Source organism: Lepisosteus platostomus, chromosome 7 (genome assembly GCF_059453375.1).
Source record: "Lepisosteus platostomus isolate fLepPlt1 chromosome 7, fLepPlt1.hap1, whole genome shotgun sequence".
Taxonomy (NCBI): domain Eukaryota; kingdom Metazoa; phylum Chordata; class Actinopteri; order Semionotiformes; family Lepisosteidae; genus Lepisosteus; species Lepisosteus platostomus.
The window spans coordinates 49,905,145-49,922,115 of NC_142617.1; the positions used below are offsets into that span (position 1 = coordinate 49,905,145).

At 40.3% G+C, this 16,971-nt stretch overlaps 2 protein-coding genes across 7 annotated transcripts in view; both read left to right on the forward strand.

The window, feature by feature from the left end:
* Positions 1-25: 25 nt before the first annotated feature.
* mcee (methylmalonyl CoA epimerase) lies at positions 26-9,891 on the forward strand. Its single transcript, XM_088640998.1, has 3 exons — positions 26-355; positions 2,235-2,581; positions 4,348-9,891. The coding sequence occupies exons 1-3, from the start codon at positions 328-330 to the stop codon at positions 4,498-4,500; spliced, it is 528 nt and encodes a 175-aa protein (XP_088497124.1). The 5' UTR covers positions 26-327; the 3' UTR covers positions 4,501-9,891.
* A 2,003-nt stretch (positions 9,892-11,894) lies between these two features.
* LOC148659095 (amyloid-beta A4 precursor protein-binding family A member 2-like) overlaps positions 11,895-16,971 on the forward strand; it is an 88,899-nt gene continuing 83,822 nt past the window's right edge. For 3 of the 6 annotated variants that reach the window (XM_088641000.1, XM_088641004.1, XM_088641002.1), the window contains exon 1: positions 11,895-12,059. The gene's annotated coding sequence lies outside the window, so the exon portion shown is untranslated. Of the gene's footprint in view, positions 12,060-14,191; positions 14,339-16,971 lie in introns of those variants that run through there. The other 3 variants (XM_088641005.1, XM_088641001.1, XM_088641003.1) reach the window with 3 other exon arrangements.

The following is a 16,971-nucleotide window of genomic DNA, read 5'->3' on the forward strand; positions in this document are numbered from 1 at the left end:
CATTGGTTCCGGCAGTTAAAGGAAACAGAAACCTTTTATTTATTATCCTAAATTAAATTTGACTTATTTATGCTGACATTTTAATACTATCTTGCTTTATTTATAATGTAAATATACAGAAAATATTTGCCCTCTAATATAAGGTATGGAGCTTTATAAATTTCAAGTTAGTTAATAAAAATCTAAATAAAACGTCAACAACACAGTTCTGAAGAGAAGGACTCCATTAAACGGATGAGTTTGTATCTTTTAATTTTAATTATTTTCGAGATCTCAATGTGGAAAGCATTTTTGTCTACAGCATTTTAAATAAAGTTGTATTTAAAAATGGCGGCGTCCATGCTGAAGGTTGTCGGTAAGTTACTGATTTTACTGTATTATTTTATGAAAGGACAAAGAACAAAGCCCAAGCGAGGGACATGTATGTGGTAATGGTAACTATTTTAAACTTTCCAATTAAAACAACTTTTACGTTTCTTTTTTTGCATTAATAGTCCAATATGAAACTAAAAAAGGCGATTTGATGTCCCTTTCTCCAGAAAACACTTTATTTTTCCAATAACAATTGTACTTAGGTAACCACCATGCTCCGGAAAAAAACGGTCACTTTGAGCCAAAACAGACTATTTAAATTTCAGTGAAACTGAAAGTAGCCAATGAGTAAACTGAGCGCTAGGTTTTTAGTAAATGTACATTATTAAATAAGTCATCATTTTAGAAAATTCAGAAAATGAACAGCATTAATTAATTACTTGCTGTGGAGTCGCGATTATTTAATAGCTGCCTTTTGTTAACAATAAATACTGATCTATAGCATTCTCCCTCTGCATCAAATACTAATTGAACAGCTCTTATTCATTGGCTGCAGCCTAAAATTATGTGATCACGGGAGGCGATGTTTTGAAATAAAAAAGAGATAAAGGAAACGTGTGATGTTAAAACGTAAAAAACAAGTACTGACATAAATGGCAATTATGACTTTTTGAGTATTGATTATTTTATTCTCAGACTGTCTCCGTGATCAAGGAAGGTGCACAGGTGGTAGCATTTATTTCTTTCAGCCTCAACTTCAAAGTCCTGTGAAGGTGTTCTGCTTTTCTGATGTTCACCTTATACTGCGCATATTCTTGCTTCCAATCAAAGTATTTATACATTTTAAAATGGGACAATGAACAGATACCACCTGGCAGTTAAAGAGGAAGGAACTCTTTCATTGTTTTATAAGTAGCTAAACCACTACCAGGCCTATATTTTCAAAACAGTAGATCATGTACCTTAGCTCTGCCTGTGCATGTTGCTTTATGCTGAGCTGCTCTTTTTAATCATATAATTGATGGTCAGTGGTGTCAATATAGTTCTATACCATTAGAGATAATTAGTAGCATAAATAAAGCACTGATATATTTTGATATTGGAGTAGCTCTGCTTTGTAGACTATAACTATTTTCATACCGTACTCAGTCGTGAATCATTTCTCACAAATCAGTTTTCTCAATAAACCCTTGTTCACTCCTGGGGATGGTGTTACAGTGCTATTTAAACCTAGCCTTTTAGCTTCATGTTATAATGCTGCTACTAATAATTCCTAACAATTATACTGTATAGCACTTTCTGGTCACTCCACTCAAGGTGCTTTACAGGTGATGGGGGCTCCCCTCCACCACCACCAGTGTGCAGCCCCACCTGGATGATGCGACGGCAGCCATAGTGCACCAGTACTCTCACCACACACCAGCTATCAGTGGGGAGGAGAATGAGAACAGAATGATGAATCCAGTTCAGAGATTGGGTTTATTAGGAGGCCATGATTGGTAAAGGCCAATGGGAGATTTGGCCAGGACGCACCCCTACAATACAGTAACACCCCTGCTCTTTTAGAGAAATGCCCTGGCATTTTGAATGACCATGGAGAGTCGGGACCTCAGTTCATCTGAAGGAAGACACCTTTTTTACAGTATGGTGTATCCATTAATCTAATGGGGCATTAGGCCCCACACAAACCGCAAGGTGAGTGCCCCCTACTGGTCTCACTAACACCTCTTCCAGCAGCAACCTTAGCTTTCCCAGTAGGTCTCCCATCCAGGTACTGGCCAGGTTCACACCTGGTGACCTTCAGTGGGTTACTAGGTGTGTGTTGCAGGGTAATATTTAAAGGAGGTTCTTGGACAGAGGAAGTTTGGGCCCTGCTTTTTATTTATGCCAGATCACCCTCACTGGAGACTCTTGTTTTTCAGTTACAGGTTTGCTATGCAGTTCACATCGTGCTGTACCAATATTCAGAAGACTTTCAGTGTCAAAGCCTGTGGCTCAGGGTGTGCCAGGACCCATTTGGAAGCTAGGTAGACTGAACCATGTTGCCATTGCAGTCCCAGATCTGGAGAAGGCTACTTCTCTGTATCGGGAGGTGCTGGGTGCCCGGGTAAGTGAGACAGTGCCCTTACCGGAGCATGGGGTTTACACTGTGTTTGTGGAGCTGGGTAACACCAAACTGGAGCTTCTGCATCCCCTGGGAGAGAAGAGCCCCATCGCAGGATTCCTCCAGAAGAACAAAGCTGGTGGGATGCATCACATCTGCATTGAGGTTAGCAATCCTTTGGAGCGCTAATATGCAAAGACCCAGCAGATAAGCGTGAGCAGTCTTGATTGGTCACTGTGGGCAGACAGCCCACCTCATTTCTTTACAGTGAAGAGGAAAATTTATAAGGACCAATTTACATGCAAATCGAAGCTGGATAGAAAACAGAGTGGGTGATAAAATAACAGTATCTGGTAGCTGTGGCATTGAGAGTTTTGCAGGGCCTGAGCCAGATGCTCCATTGACTGGTTACTATGATCGCAGAAGTGTTTTGGACAATCTGACAGTTCCTTTATGATTGGACTTTGTTTATTTGTATATAGCCAGACCTGAAAAAAAGTGTTAATTCTTTACAAGGACATGCAATTGCTGCTTCTTTGTGTTTATTTTAAGACAGCATGTGATTGGTCAAACAGCAAATTAATTAATCAGCATAGAAAAGCTGCAGAGCTTGCCTAGAAGGCTCCATGGCCGAAATGTTGTGTTTTCTTTCTTCTCTTTTCAGCATGGAATAAACCTATTACTTGTTCCTTTGCAGCCTATGCATGCTGACGCAGCTACCCACCCGAACTAATTATAAAGTATCTCAATAACAAGAAATAGATTTAATTTTCTTTTCAAATTAGAGGTTGCATTCTATAAAGGAATGAAAGTGATTATGGTAATTACCTACCACAAAGTAAAAGTAGTTTATCTTTTAATAAAGTGTAAGAGGAATAGCAATGTCAGATCCTTGACAAGGTTTTAGTTCAAACTCTTGATTCTTTTGGAAGGATTATTATATTCCCATACTGTCATACAACTGTTAATTACCTGTTTAAACAGTCAAATTGAAAAAGAAAAAGTCATATCCTCTTTTATTGCTATATGTTGGAGTCATTGCATCTCGTAGCTTGAGATGTAGATAAAACTGCAGTGTTTCTCAGTTACTTTCCATTTTTCAACCCTCTCCAGAATGTATTTTTAGTCATAACCAATTATTAATGAAAGAGCGTGAATACAGATGTAAAACTGTAAATATCAAACATGGAGAACCTAAAATGCTATAATAATAATAATAATAATAATAATAATAATAGTTTCTTACACTTATATAGCGCTTTTTCTGGACACTCCACTCAAAGCGCTTTACAGGTAATGGGGACTCCCCTCCACCACCACCAATGTGCAGCCCCACCTGGATGATGTGACGGCAGCCATAGTGCGCCAGAACGCTCACCACACATCAGATATCAGTGGGGAGGAGAGCAGAGTAATTATTAGGGATTATTAGGAGGCCATGATTGGTAAGGGCCAATTGGAAATTTGGCCAGGACACCGGGGTTACACCCCTACTCTTTTCGAGAAACGCCCTGGGATTTTTAATGACCACAGAGAGTCAGGACCTCGGTTTTACGTCTCATCCGAAGGACGGCGCCTGTTTACAGTATAGTGTCCCCGTCACTATACTGGGGCATTAGGACCCACATGGACCGCAGGGTGAGCGCCCCTTGCTGGCCCCACTTACACCTCTTCCAGCAGCAACCTTAGTTTTTCCCAGGAGATCTCTCATCCAGGTACTGACCAGGCTCACACCTGCTTAGCTTCAGTGGGTTGCCAGTTGTGAGTTGCAGGGTGATATGGCTGCAGGTATAAGCACTAGTAATGCCAATAGCTGAAAAAAAAACAATTTATTCGAATGCAGTAGCTGAAGTTTAATACATTAAGTTATTTTTTACTGCACTCGTGTTTTTGCACATCCTCTAAGAAGACATGCATTTTTGTTTGTTTAGGTGGATGATATCAATGCTGCTATAATGGATTTAAAGGCTAAGAAGATTCGGACTCTATCAGATGAGCCCCGAATAGGAGCGCATGGTAAACCAGTGATGTTTCTCCACCCTAAAGACTGTGATGGGGTGCTAGTGGAGCTTGAGCAAGCCTGAGCACGCAGAGCTTTTAGAGACTGATCAGTGCTCTCCACCTCGATAGATGAGAGCACCCACAAAGGACAACCACATTGAAGATTTTCTGAAAACTTACTAAACGTCTTGGCAATTCAGTGATGCAAAATCAATGAAAACATGAGGATCAATGCCTTTTTCCTTAATTGCGGAGTGATCCAGAAAAGGTCCAAATAATAACACAGTGCAAAATACAGTTTTGTTTTGTTTGTTAATACATTTTCATGTGTATTGGGAAAATTAATAACTGTGTTGTTTTGCCTTTCATTCAACTGTGCCTGCCAACATCAAGGACATATTACTTCTTTTCTAAAGCAGATAGAACACAGTTTCAGACTGTGCTAGGATACCGTTGAATACTAAAATGATCATTTTTATTTTTTCTGGATTAATTGTCCCAAATTGTCTTGATGGGTCATAATGTTAAATTAAACATGCATACCACTGTTTACAGCAAAATGTGTATAATTTGTTTTGTGTTTTTATACCTGATGTGCACGCAGAAAATACCAGAAAACTAAATAAGTTGCGATTTGCAGAGACTATTGATTTTGTTTCCTTTAAAATCTTGGGACTCTTTTTTTTTATTGGGCATAACTTTTCTTGATATCTGTTATGAGTTAACATTTGATGTGGCAATGATTGGATTTTGCTCTTATGGTAACATAATGTGAATTAATTTTGCTTTAAAGTGCAATCGGTGACAGTGAGGGTTTCTTTCAACTAATGTGCATTAATTATGCAGCTTTTCGGATTTGAATCTCAAGTTATTAGCTGTTTTTTTAATTTTGAAACAGGATTAAATTGAAACGAGGGGGGACAGTGGCGCAGTGATTAGCGTTGCTACCTCGCAGCGCTGGGGCCCTGGGTTCAATTCGGTCCTGGGGTGCTGTCTGTGTGGAGTTTGTATGTTCCCCCCATGTTCATGTGGGTTTTCTCTGGGTGCTCAGGTCTTTGTGTACCTTGCAGTGTTCTGGTGTCCCATCCAGGCTGTATCCTGCCTTATTCCCATTGTTGGCTTGGATAGGCTCTGGCTCCCCTGCGACCCGGAATTGGGTGAAGCAGTTAGAAAATGAATGGATAAAAGTGACGCCTGATTAAAATTGGAGTAATACACTAGACACCATGGTAAATACTGTCATCATGCATCTGAAATCTGGCTTGGGATGGTGTATCTCTTGGCATTATGTATTATTGCCTTCTACTCTTGACTCTTCTCTCATAAATGTGTGATATCACATTTCCACAAGTTGTGAATTTGTCTTTTGCTTTTTCAGTTTGGATTTGAAATGTTGTCTTTTTTAGGAAATGGGAAAGATTAATGTATTGTGTGTAGATCTCCAATTGAAAAAAACAAATGTTCTATTTTTATGAATTTCCCACTGATTAAAGTTCCCTTTCTTCTCCTTAGGTCCTTAGATTTACCTTAAATAGACTGTTAAATAGATTAATGACATCAATATTCCCCAGTTACTGCAGCATTGGAAAGGGTCTGATCAGGTGAATAATCTGATGTAGTCTCTGCCTTTGTATTATTATTTAAGTTGCTGACTATTCCTTCATATCTCAAAGAATATGAAATAATACATTGACATTGAAGGCAGAAAAAAAATTCAGCATGTATAGCTGGAGAGGTATTCAAACTACCTGATTTCCATTCCCTGTATTTACAGGTAAATCTAGCTAAGTATAGTAAATATATTAGAATATTCAGACTCACAGTCTTTGCTGTTCTTATGCAGCAGAGTTCTTAGATGTTTCAGGGTAGTTTGTCAATTTAGAATCCAAGCTTTAAGAATTTAACTTGGATGCACGCCTCTGCAGAAGAGTTGGAGTGACATGGCATTTCCTCTTAACACAATTCATCGTTCCTTTGAGGCTGATCATCAGCTCTGCAGCAGCCCTTGTTTAAGATGAAAAAATACAAGAGAGTGTCGTGGGAAAACAATGCATGCCTAGTTTCTTCTGGTATTCCGTTGCCATCTTTTATCACCTCCAGACAGAGATGAGTTATGGCTCAAGGAGTGCTTTGAATGATTCTGTTCAAAACTAAATCAGCAGTTTTAGCCCTGCTGGCAGGCCGATTCCTCCCCAGCTGCTGCTGCAGCTCAGCAAACCTGTGAATTACTTCAGATGTCAGATGGAAAGCATGAACATTCACACTTTAAAGCTCTAGGATAAGACATGTATGTGGATCTGCAACATTCCTTTGGGGCTTTGCCCTTTTGCCCTTCACGCAAAACTCTTTAATTTATTAATTTATTAAATGTAATTTATTTTTTATTTGTTTACAAAGCCAACTGCATGCCATTGCTTAGGGATTTTAATTCTAAGCATTGATCCTGCTATGTCAAACAATGCAGTGTGTATCGAATTGCATCTCATAACTCTTATTTCATTATTTCATTATGCAAATAGTGTAAGAATGTTAGAATATTGTTTCAATGTTAAAAAAGCCATCTGACTACGTTACACAGGCTTGCAGACAGCCATTTCAATGTTATCCTTTTTATGGACAGTTTCAGATAGTTATACAGAGTTTAGATGTTTATGATTAATTATTATGAAATAAAGGTAAATGACATGGGACTGAAACTTAGTGTAGAAACACAACATGCAGTGCAGGAAATGGGCTCAGTGCTGCCTGTTCCCTCATTGATGCATGCATCTATTATTAAAATTGATCACAACATTGGTTATCATAGGGCCATAAAATCTGCAAATTCAGCTGCTTCGACATTTTAATTTGTTCCACCAGTTCTCGACTGGGGAATCAATCTTCATATATTAGCTGTAAGCTGCTCCCAGGCATTTGTTTGATGTAAAGTATTGCACGTTTTGTATTAATACCTGCTCTTTGTGTTATTGCACACTTCCAACAGATCTCAGTATTTTGCAAATGTTTCTTTTTCTGCAGAGTAGTGTGTTCTGCAGAACCTTGCTGTGATCCTATAATTAACCAGCTGCTCTGTACTTTCCTTTGGGTAGAAAATAGGGCATTTCAGGGTTTCTAAGCGTTATGTCAATGAGCCTGCAAAGTTGTTTTTTTTTTTTCCATTTATATACAGCAATATGACTCTCGGAGACCTTACTCCTAGGTTGTTTCTAGACTGCCTGCCTCATCAGACTTGCTTCATTGTGTGCTCATATACAGTACCTGCAGTCCCTGTAGGTCTCCGTTCAATTGCTTGATTGATTTGACATGTTTAAGGACCAGCTGACTGCTAAGGCTTCCAACACTTAAGAACAAAGAAAAAGTTTCTGAGCAGAATTGAGATTTTGGAAAGGCTTGATCTTTTATGAAATAGCTTGCAAGCCATGAGTATACAGCCAACACACTGGTCTCTCATTGCCTGAGGATTTTTAAAGACCGTATTTTGTGCTGTACTTGAAATAGGTTTTATATTTCTAGTGAAGAGTGTTGCACTATGAATCCATTTTATATTTGATTTGACAAGTGCCAGTTTCTGCATTCATATTTTAGTGCGGTAGAGCCAGCCTGGTTAAGACACAATTAAGGGCTCTTAAAATCCAAGCAGTGAGTACTGGGATGGACAGTCCATACTGTACATCTAAAGAGTGGAAAGAAACATTCCCCTTGTTAATATGAAGTAACTAGCAATTGTCACAGATGGGAGTAGGTAGCATGACTGCAGAGGTGCCACAGTGCAGGCAATGGGTGTTCTAAATTGTGTTCAGAAGCTGAGATAGGTTCTATATTAATATCCACCCACAGTATCGCAGCTACTGCTGAGCTGAAAGTATTTTCAGGTCACTTTATGTGGGATAAAAGCACATTTGTAGGAAAGTGACAGCTACAAGCAAATCTGCTGCACCACTTCTTAGGCTTAACTCCCTGGACTTGGTGGGGTGGTGGGAGGGGCTTTCCTTTTTTCAGCTTTTGACCCATGGAGAGTTTGTAAGCCAACATTAATTATTCAGAAATATGGATGTGTTGTGGAGTTTCAGCAATGTTGCACTGGAGAGCCATGAGGTCCAATTGAAAAGCTAGCCTTTTTATTTAAGTTGCAGTAACAGATTAGACTTGAGTGGTCTTAATTTATTCTCGTCACCTGTTTAAACACTGGTTTCGTGATGGTATACTGTAGGTCGTGTTAATGAGTCAGATGCCATCTTGTCTATTTGACTGTGCTACTTCATACTAAACACTTTTCAAGATACAGTTGAGTATTATAATATATGTAAATGAAGGAGTTTGCTTTCATGTTTCTGTGAAGGTACTGTAAGGGTAAGATAAATGAGTGGCATTCAATATTAACTATTGGTAGGATTCTAGAGGTAATGCTGTAGAGGATATACAGTGTGCTCACAAGGACCCAAACTGAAGTACAAAGAATGAGGTGTTTCTTTCTACACATAAAAGATTAATTTTTCAAATGTTTTTGTTGATTATTGAGATCTGTTTAAAGCAAGTAACAATTTCTGATAATTTTTCCAAATTCTGAATGTACTGTCAATTTTTTGAATCAGTTATGTTAATTGTATAAAATATGCCTATGCCTTTCATTGATCTTACAGAAACTTTAACATCATGTATTGTGTAACTGAATGAGTTTTGTATTGTCCTTAATTACTGGTACATCCTTTATTGAGGTTGGTATATCAGGCGTGTATTGTGTTGCAGACATTTACTGAGATTACACAACACCACCCATTTAGGAGACTAGAGTGCTATAGTAGAGTAATTCCTTGAAAGTGTTCAACAGTGTTAAATCATTTTCAGTTTCTATGAAACTGTGTTATTCTAAAAATGTAAATAGTTCTTGAAGATGCTTCGTTCATCCACCCAGAGCAACTGCTTCATCCACTACGGTGTCATGTTGAGTCATACCTGGCTGACAGTGGGCACAGGGCAGGATACACCCTGGAAGGTATTCCAGTGCTTTGCAGGGCGTGCACAGACGTGGACAACAACCTAGACAACCTCTCTGGACAGCAGGAGGAGGTCAGAGCACCTAGCGAAGAGCACATGGCAAACTTCACACACCCAAGGGGGCCCCCCAGGACAGACTTGAACCCAGAACTGAAGAGCTGGGAGGCAGCAATGCTCAGTGGTCTGCTCCCAATGACGCTTTGGAGAAATATGAAATGAGATATTGTATTGATGAGTTTCATTCAGTCATACTGATACAGTTCCGTTTGCTGATATAGGTGCTGCAAAACATTGAGTAATAAATGCAAGATGGAAATGTATCCCCAAAGCGGTGAAAAAGATAATGCACAATATTAGTTGCATTTCCGTCTTTGCTCTTTGCTTAAAATTGAAATAACCATTCTTATGTGTCCCTCTAGCTTTCTTGTTATCATATTGAAATGAATTGTAGCCTTTTATTAAAAATCCCTGTTCCTGTTCACCGTTTCTGTGTAATACTGATTTTGGTGTGCTAAAAGGTGTGTGAAAAGCAAGTAGAAATTGATGTTCTGCTTTTTCTGCGTCCCATAATGCAGGTGGGAGACTTTTAAATGTCTGAACGCAGTTGGGGTGATGGGAAAACGAAATGACGTAATCTGCCATTGCACAGATGTCTGTGGGAGCACCAGTCTGAGAGCCCACCACACAGCCTGCTATCGGGGGGGGGGGGGGGTTTGGTGGACACGTGTCTGAGAAGCAGGTCCAGAACCCCAGATCCATGTGATCATGCCGGCGGTGAAGTGATTGGACTTCTGCTGGCCCTGACTGAAGGTCCAGAATGTAGTAACATCCCGTAAGTGGCAGTGATGTGGAGCACAGCTGACCTTATCCTGCTGGTGGGGGCAGTTACCCCTTAGCCGACGGATTTATGACTTCTGCCTCAGTGCACTGCGTCCCTGATTAGGGATTTGCACAATCTATCACTCTAACCTGCCTTCACTGTGATGGGAATGGAAATAAAAAAGGTGGAAGCGATACATTTGAAAGGTTTACTAAGGGGATCCTCTTTGACAGGAATTCAGTCATTATCCTGGTTTCCTCCATTTTTTCTTTTCTTTCACATGGGTGTGCACCCATCGGCCGCTCTCCTGTATTCCACTATGATAACAACTAGGGGAAAGAGGAGCAGGGTCGTTATCGCTGAGCCGTCAGGAGACACTACCCATCTGTCTGGGTTTAAGACGGACAGACGCGGACCATGGAAATAGCAGCTAAACGGGAAGAATTACACATTTTAATACCACTCTAGCAGAGGCGTCTGGTTGGCAGGATTTAAAAATGTGAGACAACTCCTAAATCAGGCGTCAGTCTTAAAGCTAGGAGACGTTGCACATGCTCATTTGTATCACACTTCCTCTGTGTGTTTACGACTGGGGGGTGTATTTCTCTTTTGTTGTTTTTGGAACCGATTGTGTGGGGAGAGAAACTCGTCTTTTCACAACTAAGCATCAGCGAACTGTGTTGAGGGTTAAAATATTTTCCCCCTCTTCCACGCCACTTCTTTTCCGGGATTTAGCAGTGATCTTAAATCCTGGAAAATAGGACCTTCACAGACCTCATAAAGGGACAGGATACTGTCCCCAGGGAGAAAGTGTCAAACGGATCCAGCTGTTGTTTTGGATGACTATTTTCTTTACAGTAGGGTTTTTGGATTATTTTCTGCAGTTGGGTTATCTGGAGCTATCAGGGTAACACGCCATTCTCCAGAGGGTGTGTGGCCTCATCGTGGGTTTCAGACCCATGACGTTTGAGAGCTGTGAAGCAGCCTAGACACTACTACTGTGTTCATTCCATTAGCAAACTCGGGGTAGAGACTGCCCTGTAGGCTGGTCAGTCTTTCCTCATTCCTTATATATATCTTCCTGGGATATAAAGGATTTATTGAGATCCCCCTGATCCCCAGGGTTTCATCTGGTTTGTGTTTTTACTAAATTATTCTTTACTTTATTAATTGAACGGTTAGCTTGGTAATTAGAATTTATTTTGGGTTGGGGTAGGGGAGCTATCAGCTCTGAAACCTTTGGGAGATTGAACTTCATAGTAAAAATAAATGAATGATATGGTTGGTTAATTGCCTCTTTAGGCTCCAGCACTCTGTCCATGGACTGAATGGTTCTGGAAAATCGATGGATGTTATAGCGCAGGTTAAACACGTTTATATGTTTCGTATTTGAATGGCGCTCACATTAATGGGTCGACGTTTTAATTAAATTTTCAAAGTTTTACTGTTTTTCTTTTACATAGTGAGGGGCTGCTTCAGAACAGTCACACTTTTACCAAACAGAAAAAGTCCGGGATCCCCAGCTACAGTCGTGTATGGGTAATAAGAAGATTCAGGTTCCCGGGCTGCGAGCTGGTGGTGGTCTGTTGTTCTACAGTACAATTATCTGCCTGGGAACTGCGGCGTTGCCCGTATTACAAACACAGGTTCCCGGGCGATTTCCTATCAGCGGTGGTATTCTGCTATGCCGATGCCGGGGTTAATTAGCAATCCTCAGTGTGGGGCTGTGATACCGGGACACAATAGCAAGTGCTAATCGAGCTGTCCCTACTTTCATTACTAAACGAAGACGGGATTTCTTCTATTGAAACGGCGTCTTTCTTTCAGGTAAGCGGTTAGGTTTACCTCAAATATGAACATGCATTTGCCTTTTGTATTCTAGGTGATTAATGCAGTGGGAAAAATCCATTTAAAACCATTGTTTAAAATTCAGCGTGCATTTTATTTACAATCTAAAATTTCACGTTAACGAAAAGCGAGGATTTGCTTATTTCTGTATGAAAGACACTTCGCTATTGCAAATTCTCAACGCGCTTGGTTGGCTTTACTTAGCTGAATAATTCATTGCTTTGAGGAATGCTGTCTAAAAATGATTTTCCTAATATGTAAGCCCGAGTTATCTAGTATTCCCAACTGCTATTTATTGCAGTACATTTCTCAGACTTCTGTTCGTGGAATGTCATTTTCACACACTGGTAACCGAGCAATTAACATTTCTGTGAGCTGTATTTGGTTTTCAAAACAGTTTGATCAATAAGGGACATAAAAGTCCTTAATATTGCATTTAACAAACGTATACTTTTAAAATTACATTTGCACTTAGGACGTGATGTGTTCAGAGAGGTGGTGTTGTCTTTGTACTGTATGTGTACGTTTATTACCGGATGTCAAGCGTGCAGCACTTTGTATTATTATTCAAAGGGATGTCTAGCTAAGGTTGCTGAGCCTGCCGTCGCTTTGAAGTGACTCCCGCAGTTCCATGGAATGATCAGCTACACGTCTGTCTCTTACAAAAAAAAAAGCTTCTTGCGGAGTCCCGAAGTGCGGCGAGTTAATGTGACCGCACGTTACTGATTAGCCGTGGAAAGAAGTGTTCAGTGACACCTCCTCTCCAGCCTTACGGACGCGTCCCGGTGTTGTACCGCGACATGTGGCGGATGCTGATGTGCTGCTCTCCAGCTGTGGGTGAGCGCGAGCACCACTCTGTTCTCCCGGTTCCTCGCGCTGCTCGGGCTCACCTCCACTGCTGAATGATTTATTCCTCATAACGAGCTCTGGAGGGACTCGAGGAGTTTCATTAAGAATTCAACCGTTCCGTCTTTACTAAAATAATAGCGTAGCCGACACCCGAGACAATGTCTATCCGACCAGCACGCTGATGTGAAAGAAAAACGTTATTTTGACAAGAGCGTGTGTTGAATTTTCATTAGTAGAAGTAAACATTGCATGGATGTAAAGGCAGCAGACTACTTTTTGTCCGCGAAAGCCATATAAAAAGATTATTTTAAAAATTAAAACACATGTTGTTAGTGTACTGTATCACTCCACCACAAATTGATAAATAATGTAATATACAATGGTCTGTTCGCTAAGCATTTAATGGGTATTTTATGAAGGTATTTTTACAATCTTAACCAAACAATATATATTCATTTGGAAGCTGATTTTTTTTCTCTTGAACTTTTCTTACGCTCAAAGCATAGTGAAATGTCCAGACTCAAGGTCGAGTTTATTGAGCTCCGAATGTAACAACTGCCTTCCCACATAAAATGAAACGACCTACACTGTGCAAAACGTTTACATACAGAAGACAAAAGATAGATAGATACTTTATTGATCCCGTGAGAGAAATTGCAGAAAAAGAACGATGACTTCCATTTTGATAGTATTTGGAATTCTGGTTTTTATTCTGAGAGCATACTGTATTGCTTTGCTGTATTATTGGAACATGACCGATCCTACCAATATAATCTTTCTAGTGTGTTGTTTTCAAAACTCATACAGTAGGGACAGAACCCTGAAAGAGGAACGCCGCAATTTCAGCTTCACTTTTTAAACACTTGCTCTTTAAGCATTATTGGTGCGCAGAGGACAATAAAGTTGTATTCATCCTGACTTATGCTTGTTGGTTTCTGTAAAACGGCAATAATGGGCTTGCTTAAAAGATGTGGTCCGTCTTTTCACTTCCTGGAGTTTTCCAGAAGATACCTGGTTTCTTAAATACCTCTGCCTGCTCTCCCAGACCTGCAGAGTTAAACTCGTACAGCCAGTGATCTGATGGCTTTTCCCCCTTCTGTGATACTACTCATTCTCTTGCTCTTCACCAGTGTATCACCAGTAACTGCGGCTCTCTTCGGGCAGTTCGTTTTGAAGCACCGCACTGCCAGTTGAAGGAGGGCTGAAATCAGACTCCATGAGAGGCCTCTGTCTCTGTCCCTGCCTTCCCTTTCTTTAGCAGTAATTGGAAGAGAGCCTGTGTGCTTGGCAGGCCCAGGGGCAGGAGTTTGGTCGAGGTTTGCTTGGGTACCAGAATAAGGTAGAGTGGGAGACTCACAATCATCTCTGGCCTCCACTGGCTGCCTGCTTGATTTGAGTGGTAAAATCAGGTAAGGAGTCTGGAGCTCCCTCATTTTTTTGCCTCAGCTTTGATAGATATGTTATCCCGCATAAAGTGCCGTGGGCGGATCAAATTCCCCTCTTTTCTGCGTGCCGGAGATTTCCATGCCATGCGGCTGTGTATTATGTGCTGTTACTGTATTGATTTTAAACGAGCTGGCTTGTTCTTGTGGTGCTGCTCATCCGTGTCTTAAATCTTCAGTAATTCGTGTTTGTGAGCTCCCAAACTCACAGCCCGCATTCAGACATCAAGAACTGATTGCATCGCTATGGGTAATATGTGTAGTAATATTTAATGAAGAGATTAAAAGGTAACCCTTCGGCTACTTTTAAATTTTAATCTACCCTTCTTATTTCTCACTCTTCCTTGGAGTGATCAAATAACCTAAAGCCATCTGTGTTGTTCTTGAAAGCCCCGTCTCTATTTTCAAGTGTTAAATTCTGTATTTCCTAATAATAACAACAACGAACAATGAAGAATGCCATATGTAAAAAAACAAAAATACTTGGCTCAGTGCAGCTACAACAAAAATGCATAATTCATAAATCTAAAACATAAAATCTATTAAATTACATGTAGTGAATGAGATAAGAATATGAATATATTTGGTAACTTGATTACAGTATGATAGAATTAAATTAAAGCAGTAAATGAGTCGGAGAGTTAAGGCTGAATTAAAAACCACACTAGAGAAATGTTAATAAGGATATGATAAAAGACTGGCAGAGACCAGTCGGAATGAGTCTCGGGTCTTGGTTTTAAACAGCTGATTTGTAAAATGTATTTGACTTGAGATGGTTTCCTGCAGTTTCCTTCTAGGTTTACCATAATTCTTATAGTCTGCCGTGGTTGCAGTGTGATTTATTCCACTGGAATTACGCTGGTGCAACACAGTAAACTGTTAATGTCTCCAGTCCTGGTCCCGGAGAGAGCTCCAGTCCAGTCAGTCGTGTCGGTCACCCTAAATAACACAGCCTTTGAATATTACGACCACTTGTAATTATTGATCAATTGCGTATTTCTTTGCTGAGGGGGCACTGGTCCTGAAGGATTTAAATGTATTTTGATTTTAGTTCCAGATAATATCAGAAGTACTTAATTCAACAAATGACCCATTTAACTAATCACAGTTAAATTGTTGCAGGTCTTTAGACATACGTGATGTAGGGCTGTGGAGGACTGTGGTCAGAGACTCCTGGTCAGGTGGTGGTGAACGCAACACTCCCCGCAACAAGCTGGTGATGCTCCTTCCATCTCATTCATCTTTCCAAGTTCAGGCAACTTGGAGAGCCAGTGACCTTTGTACAGAATCTGTGAAATATTATGTTTTTTTTCTTTTTCTTTTTGTGAGAGCAAGTGGCCTGATGAATTTTGACCCAGTGGTGGATGCTTAAGTAAGTCATCTGTCAGAACAGCCAGAAAATAACTGTTACAGCAGTCTGTCCTTGACATGTCAAAAGCACAGATAAGGCATTGTGGCGCTGGGCAACACAAGACAAGATAAGCCTTTAATTTAGCTGTGATACATCCACATCCATATGCTAAGTTGTTGAATGAGGAGGCGGGGTCTGAATTGGTCATTTAAAATTGTGATCTCTTTCACACCCTGTCTCCTGGCTATCAAGTTCGAGTTGAACTATCTACCCAACAACCTGGGCAGTATGGTAGTCAGGTTAGTATTGCCAAGATGTACAGTAGGTGAAGGTCTTTATGCAATTGCATTTCTGAATACTAAAAAGTGCTAAGGCAAGCCAGAGCACCTCATTATTGGAGTTAAGTGATAAGGTCACAGAAACAAATGCAACTGCCACTATTCAGCAGTTTGAACCATTAAATGCCCAGCAACTGGTTTAGCAGTTTTTTCAAGTGTCTGCTTGCAGCCAGGCTAAAATCTTTTTTAAACTATTTTTTTTTTCTTGAATACAGAATGCTTCTTAACCCTTATTGAGCAATCTGTGGAGGTTGTTCAGTGTTTCAAATTCCTAGGAACAGCAATAGATTAATATTACTGTGCAGAGAATACCAACTGCACTTTTAAGAAGTCAGTGAATATTTTTTATATGGAAGCTGAGAGGTTTTGGGGTGAGTCAAAATGTCTTAGAGAGGATTTATAGAATGTTAATAAAAGCATCCTTTCATTTGGTATCATGGTGTGTATAAAAGCATCTAGAGTAAAGGGAATTTGGGCAGAATTGTTCATATTGCTAGTGAAAGAATTAGACAACCACAGAAACAGCTAAAAGAGCTGTATTATATTGCAGTTTAAAAAGAAAGCTCAGCTGATCATTCATGACCCCCCCCCACCCTCTTCATTCCCGTTTCCATCTGCTACCTTCAGAGAGGCGATGTAGAATGCCTGTGGCCAAGAAAAATGTTTCCAAGAAATCCTTTGTTTCCTGTGCAATCGGTAAATTAAACGCAGCTACGTGACTGTTCCCTGTCTGAACATAATGGATCAGTGTAATCATAGTGTCATTTGGGGTAGAGCGAGGGGTGTGTGTGTGTGTGTGTGTGTGTGTGTGTGTGTGTGTGTGCGTGCGTGCGCGTGTGCGTGTGCGTGTGCGTGTGCGTGTGCGCGTGCGCGTATTGTTGTATGGGTAGGTGTATTGTTTGTTTTTAACA

What these genes read in the sequence shown, in the direction of transcription:
- mcee (XM_088640998.1), top strand. Translation starts at nt 328, where the DNA reads ATGGCGGCGTCCATGCTGAAGGTTGTCG. An exon ending in GTCCATGCTGAAGGTTGTCG is followed by an intron (nt 356 to 2,234) that starts GTAAGTTACTGA and finishes CTTGTTTTTCAG; the next exon opens with TTACAGGTTTGCTATGCAGT. An exon ending in TGCATCACATCTGCATTGAG is followed by an intron (nt 2,582 to 4,347) that starts GTTAGCAATCCT and finishes TTGTTTGTTTAG; the next exon opens with GTGGATGATATCAATGCTGC.